The sequence below is a fragment of the Glycine max genome, chromosome 20 (genome assembly GCF_000004515.6).
Source record: "Glycine max cultivar Williams 82 chromosome 20, Glycine_max_v4.0, whole genome shotgun sequence".
Lineage (NCBI taxonomy): Eukaryota > Viridiplantae > Streptophyta > Magnoliopsida > Fabales > Fabaceae > Glycine > Glycine max.
In genome coordinates, this window is record NC_038256.2 from 39,395,769 (window position 1) to 39,402,886 (window position 7,118).

Here is a 7,118-nt window from a genome sequence, read left to right on the forward strand (position 1 = left end):
GCATTTAGGCAGAAAATAAAATAAACACACACACACACACACACATATATATATATATATATATATATATATATATGCTTATGAGTTTCCTGAGATCCGCATCTTTGTCTTGGTCAACACCAAAAATATCTGTTGCTCTCTACTCTGCTTAGGGTTCCAACTTCCAACCCAACACTTATCGTTCTCATGCAACAAGGTGATCCATCGTTCTCGGATTCCTTCAATTCCCATCTTCAATTTTCATCTTTCATCTCTGTTTTTCATTCGAAATTTGTTCTTTTCGCTTCTTTTTCAACTTTTAGGGAAAACCGAGATCTGAGATCTGGAACCCAAATTCCAGGTTTTGATTCTCTGTTACCCTCTGTTCTATGAGATTCTCCCTAACCATTTGGTGTTGAAGCTCTTTCTGTTCTACGAAGTATGCTTCGTGCTCTCCTTTTTTGCATGCCGATTTTTTTTCTCCATTAGTTAGATTTAATCCCTTTGTATTTTTTTTAATGGATTTTGGTTGTAATAATAACTTCTATTTCAATTTGCGATACTGTTAGTTTGTATGTGCTTGAGCTTGATTATATAGTTTTTCTTTTTAAAAATAAAATAAAATTTAGATGTGGGTTGGGTGGTGGTATAGAAACTGTCAGAAGAGTAACATAACTTTTGTTGTTTGTGTTGGAAATTGTTTACTGTTCTTTTTCTTTTGCAAAATTTGATGCTTAATTTTCTCATGAATGATGTGTAATAGCGGTATTAGGTTATAACATTTGCAGAAGCTTCAAGGAGTGTTTGTATTCTCGAGTTGACTTGAGAGAATTTTCTCTGTTTGATAATTGCGCAGTTATGCTTATCCATGTTACACAGGGTGACTTCGAGTATTGAGTATTTCTTAACTTGTGTTCAGGGAAAATGAGGCCTATTTTCTGTGGAAATTTTGAATATGATGCCCGGCAGTCAGAGCTGGAGCGGCTTTTTAGACGATATGGGAAGGTTGATAGGGTGGATATGAAGTCTGGTAAGTTTTTTCCTTTTTCTTTTCATTCTCTTATTGTAAATTGTATATTTTAGGGTGGATGACTTAATAGCCGTCAATCCTTTTGTTTATTTTTGTTGGTTGGATTGGGGTTGGGGGATTATCCTGGAGCAGATATTTGAGATTGAACTTGGACTTTTAGGTGTTTATTAATTAAGTGGTTTTCGGATGGGTCATCAAGCTTACAAGCAATTGAATTTTGAAACTTAAAAGATGTTTTTTTCTTAAAATTGAGCAGATTCGATCATTTTAAACAGGCGAGTTTATTGTGTGTAATAGTTTTTTTTTTCCATTAGATTGTGGCCTTGTGTGGTTCAATCCACTTGTTGAAAGGAAAATGAGATTATTGTTACTTAGGAACTGTGAACTGGACTGAATTAATAACTATGGTATTGAATTCAGTTATTAAATATAAATTATATATTATCATCTATATATACTCCAGAGAAATTGAGGACGAGTTACTGGGTCTAGGATAAGCAATGTCATGTTAACATGACATGGCTGTTTAAAATAACAAATTGGTTGATTTATAATTAAAACTTTTAACTTGTGAACTGGACAAGTACCTCAATGATTTGTCATCCTGAGCATGAACATTAAGTTCTAGACGAGAGTAACATTCACAAGTTGCACATTCGCAATTGGACCTTTAAGACATCCAGCAGCATGGGAGCAGCAGCAGAGAAGTTATCTGACATATGGCTTGACAACTTTCCTCTGGTTCAGCAGCTAGATAGTATCTTCCAAGATTGGTGATTCAGTTTCAGGAGTTGGATCTTGGTGTACAGCTTCTTGTTGAGCATTCGTGGGGATCAAGATATCTTTTAAGTAAAAATCATCTTTTTTGAAGCATCGACCCCCATACTCAACGTTTTCTTTGACGCAGGATTATCTTGGCATATCCATTTACTCCCAAGCCAATGGGTGGGCTTTTCAGAAATCCATTTCCTGCCTGTGATGCACATCTTCTTCTTTTAATGAAGAATTGTTCAATTTGATCTGCAATGGCACACCTGTTCCACGTATTCATCGGTCACATTTGCCTTTCAATTTTTGTGCCTTTGCCCAGCCCACTTTTGGACATGTTTTGAGGTTGAAATATTGCCAACCTCACAGCAGAGGCAGCAGAATGGATGGAGAAGGCACTCACTTTCCATTGACCATCCATGAGACCTACACTTTTGGGTTCTTGTTCTTGACACCAATTTGTTTACTTATCAAGGTCTGTTGCTAATTTTATTGGTCAAATTAGTTTCTAGAAATAAGGAGGTTTACCAAAATTTTAATTTCGAGTAGTAACTGTTGAGATTTTTGTGCATGGCAGAAGGGTCAGTTGTCACATCAGACGTCAAGTGTTTGTTGATTGGACTAATTGACTGAAATGTCGTTTCTCAGTTTAATGATAAATTTAATTTAATATCAAAATGAGAAAACTTTGCATGGTCTGTAGGTTTTGCTTTTATCTATATGGAAGACGAGAGAGATGCTGAGGCTGCTATTCGTGCTCTTGATCGAGTAGAATTTGGTCGGAAGGGACGCAGACTCCGTGTGGAATGGACAAAGGTAACACATCATTAGTCTTTTTCTATTAGAATGTTGTTTTCATCCATTATGTTTTCTTCATCATTACACATTTACATATACTTTGTTGCAGCATGAACGTGGTGTTAGAAAGCCTGCTAGTTCAAGAAGATCTTCAGCTAATGGGAGGCCATCAAAGACCTTGTTTGTAATTAATTTTGATACATACCATACCAGAACAAGGGACTTGGAGAGGCACTTTGAACCATATGGAAAGATAGTTAGTGTGAGGATCAGAAGGAATTTTGCTTTTGTTCAATATGAATCAGAGGATGATGCTAGCAGAGCACTGGAAGCTACAAATATGAGGTGAGTTAATGTATTTGGATATTTGTTTCAAACAGTTAAGCATTTCTGTTTCATGTTTCTTTCAAATCTGTCATTGGCCACTAGTCATTGTATGACCAATTGACCATTGTTAGCAGATTTGGGTTTTTTGGCTTGGTCTTTCTGTATACCTGTGTCCTTTAGCCAGTTAGTTTTATGGCCAAATGATATTTTATCATGTTAATTTTAAGTTCTAGTCAGTTTTACCTTCCGGTATATTTTATTATTGGCTTACCACTGTTATGATAACACTTTTTCTTTTTCTTCCAACAGCAAGTTACTGGATCGAGTTATTTCTGTTGAATTTGCTGTTAAAGATGATGATGATAGGAGAAATGGATATAGCCCTGAGAGAGGCCGTGATCGTCACCGTGATAGAAGCCGTGATGGAAGGCGATCTCCTAGTCCTTATCGTAGAGAAAGGGGTAGTCCTGATTATGGCCGTGGGCCCAGTCCATATCAGAGAGAGAGGGGCAGCCCTGACTATGGCCGTGACCGTGACCGTAGCCGTAGCAGAAGCCCCCCTAGGAGGGAGAGAGCTAGCCCTGCTTATGGGCGTAGAAGCCTTAGTCCACATAGAAGAGAAAGGGAGGGTTCTGAACCTGTTCGTGACTCCAGCCGCAGTCCTTATCACAAAGAGCGAGGGAGAACTGACCATGGTATTTCTCCTTCTCAGAGTCCAGAAGGAAGAGGGAAGAAAAGCCCCCAAAATGGTCATGGTTCTAGCCGTAGTCCTCATGATACTGGGAAGACTAGCCCTGAAAATGGACTTGGCTCCGGAAGTCCTGATGAAAAAGGGAATCCCAGCCCTTACAATGGTTATGGAGGGAGCCCAAATAATATGCCTGATCCCAGGGACAGTCCCAACTATGGCGGTCCTGAAAGTCCCATGCATGAAAGATACCGCAGGTTTGCAAACATCTAACTATTTCTTAGAGTTTGTTATTCCTGTTTATTTTCTTCAGCCTTCTGTAATCTTCATTGTTTTAATTGTGTTCATTTTTGATAATGTAGCCAGTCACCCCCTGCAGAAGAATGATTGCAGTCTTTGATGAAGAAGCCGGAAGGGCCAACTGATTGTAGTTCTGTTTCATGGCTGGACTAAAAATTTCATTTAAGCAATTTATTTTAGTGTAGTAGTGATAAAGCTCTGAAACTTGTGTTGCGACGACTTAGTCCTTTATTTGTTTAGTTAGTTTCATATTTCTTTGTCAGCTTAGTATTGTAGAATCTTTGTTTACAGTAAAGAAAGATGGTACTATATCTTTTGATTAATATTGGCGAACTTATAGATGTTGGCAATGTCGCTAAAATCCTCGGGTGCCCTTGAACCATTCCAACATAATTGGCCGCCATTTTATTGCAAGACGGTTGCTGAATTTGAGGTTGGACAAACTCGCTTATCATCCTAAAAACCACTTACTCTGTGGAACGGGATTTTAGAAATAAGTAGAACCGTAAGACCTAAAAGCAATTCTAACAATATAGTTATTTTGGCTAATGGAGAAATTCTGATAATTCAAGGCAATTGTTTTGTTATATTCTTGATCATGTATTAGCTCCAAAGGCTAGGTGAGGGATGAGAATCGTGGTCCTAGGTTAAAGAAAAACCATATTGGATTAAAAGTGAGAAAAGTCACACTTATCATGTCTCTAAGGCTGTGTTCGTCTGGTGTAAAAGAAAAGGAGAGAAAATATGAGAAATGAAAATAAATGAAAAGAGAAGAAAGACAGATGAAAGAGAGTAGAATGTAAGATTATTTGTAAAAGTGAAAGAAGGGTGAAATGAGAGGGAAGATTTGAGCTAAATTGATATAATAGGTAATAATTTTTTTTTAAATCAAGCATTTGTCAAATTCCAATTTTACCCGTGTTTTTATTTTTGATAAAAAACACATCTTATTCTCAGTGAAAGTAGGCATGCTATCATTAGTTTAATGTAAATTTAAATATATTGATTATATGTAAAGCATTCATTCGAAATGTAACTTGCGTTTTTCATATAAAAAACCTTATTTTCCTAATTATTTATTTTTCATATGATAATATACACTTTTTCCTTTAAATCTTATTTATTATATATACTCCCTCGGATCTTATATATTGGTCACTTTCAACCAAATCATCAAGATCAAAGAAGAGAAGTTAAGTCATTAAATATATCCGAAAATAAGTTTTCAATTATACCCTAATATAATTACACATTCAACTAATTACACTAATAATTAATTAAATCCTTAGCCTAAATTATCATCTCACATTCTCTCTCTTTCACGTCATTATTAATATTCACCCATTACTTACTATCTCCATCAATGGATATGGACTAATAGTAATCTTCAATCTCAATATTTTTCTTCGCTAATAATGAAGTGTTGAAAATAGTATAAAGGATAGAATTCGAAAATCATTATTAATAGGTTAGTTAGTAACTTATAAATAGGATCATATATCCATTTTAGAATATGACCAATATATAGAACCGGAGGGAGTATAATCTATTTTTTCTATGCATAAATTCACTCATTGTAATGACATATTCGATTCATTTGTTGCATATTCAAATATTTGCGTGATAATTAACATATTTGAATATGAGATGCACATATTTGATTTGATTAAAAATGTGGCTCTTCTCCTAAGCTTGTCTTACGAGTAAGGGTTAATTTCGGTAAGAAGTAATACGGTGTAGTTTTTTTTCGCATCTCATCTCAGTTTTGAGAAGAAAGTTGTAAGTGTGAATTTCATCCAATTCGTACTAATTTCACTGTTCATTTCATCTCTACCGAACAAGTAAAATTATTTCTTTCTTCCCTTTTATTTCGCATTTACACTTTTGCTTCTTTTCTTTCATATGTTGAAAGCGTTCATCCTACCTAGTACGAAGAGACTTTGGTTCATGAAAGTCTTGTCACGATCCTGGTTCAAGGGTTACTAACATGATCAAAAGTTTTTGGTCTAAACTTTATTCATTACTGTAAAATGAAAAAAGATAGGCAAATACTCAAACAGTGTTTATACTTCTATCAGCCATTCCTTTAAATATATTATTTGATTATTTCAACTAGTGATCCCTTTATTATTTCAGGTGTTGGGTGAGAATATGATACACGTACACCCGTACGTGTATCACTGCTCTTGTAAAATACAACAATATTTGGTCTCTTCACTCCTTCAATTCATCGAGGCTTTCTCTCTTCCCTCAAACATCAAACATCAAACATCAAACATCAAACATCAAACGTTTCCAACCAACTCAGCAAACACATTTGCTTTAGATCAAATTGTTTTCGGCTACATCATCAAAATACTTAAGAGACCTATATATACTCATTAAAAATACGAATTTAGAAACTAAAATTTTCATATTCACTCCTAGAAAATTAAAATTAGTTACAGAACAATATATGTGTAATTCTAAAAAAAATGTTATTGAAATTTGGTGACTAATGAAATATTAGTAAGGAAAAAATATTTTTCTATCAGTTTTAAACTGTATTGGTCAATATTGCAATTTCATTATTTTTTTAATAGTGATTGTTGTCAGTGATTATATCATTGAAATACTGACAGTGACAGAGAAGTAACAATAATTAAAGACCTATATTCATCAAAAATACAGTTTTAAAAACTAAAACTTGCATTTTCTTCGTCCAAATCTTTATGATTCAAAGTTTAAACATTATTTAATATAAAAAGACGGCTTCAACTAAAAATTTAGCCAGTAAAAAGTAAACCCTGATTCAAAGATCTCACCATTCAATATAAAAAAATTATAAAAAAGTGCAAGAAGCCTTACTATGAATATTACAAATAGCGTGAAAAAAATAATTTTTTTGAAGATGTGAGAACGTACTCTTTCATAAAATATGAAATATTCCTTCCACGTTTAGAAAATTATAATTTATGTGGATCCTTGTCCGTATCAATTGGACACTTCAGCACCTTGAGTGAGCGCTCACGTTTTCCTCTCTAATGACAGTCACAAAGATATTAAAAGACTTGGAAAATCTCTATTAATATGTCACAAACAAAAACAAATTATACAAGTCAATTTGATACTATATTCAATTTAAAAGTGTACAAGTCAATTTCATTTATTTATTGTTCATTCGTATTTAATGTGGAACTTTCTTTGTTAACATTTGTCACTCAACATCCTCTTTAGCTGTTCTATCTC

At 34.4% G+C, this 7,118-nt stretch overlaps 1 protein-coding gene across 2 annotated transcripts; it reads left to right on the plus strand.

Moving 5' to 3' along the window:
- Positions 1-74: 74 nt before the first annotated feature.
- Positions 75-4,213, plus strand: LOC100781534 (serine/arginine-rich splicing factor RS40). Of its 2 annotated transcripts, XM_003556037.4 has the most exons (6): positions 75-196; positions 899-1,009; positions 2,481-2,593; positions 2,685-2,920; positions 3,212-3,847; positions 3,953-4,213. In XM_003556037.4, the coding sequence occupies exons 1-6, from the start codon at positions 187-189 to the stop codon at positions 3,975-3,977; spliced, it is 1,131 nt and encodes a 376-aa protein (XP_003556085.1). In that variant the 5' UTR covers positions 75-186; the 3' UTR covers positions 3,978-4,213. The 2 variants fall into 2 exon arrangements, with proteins under 2 accessions (XP_003556085.1, XP_006606092.1); XM_006606029.3 differs by lacking the exons at positions 75-196; positions 899-1,009 and adding an exon at positions 1,917-2,252.
- Positions 4,214-7,118: the final 2,905 nt, after the last annotated feature.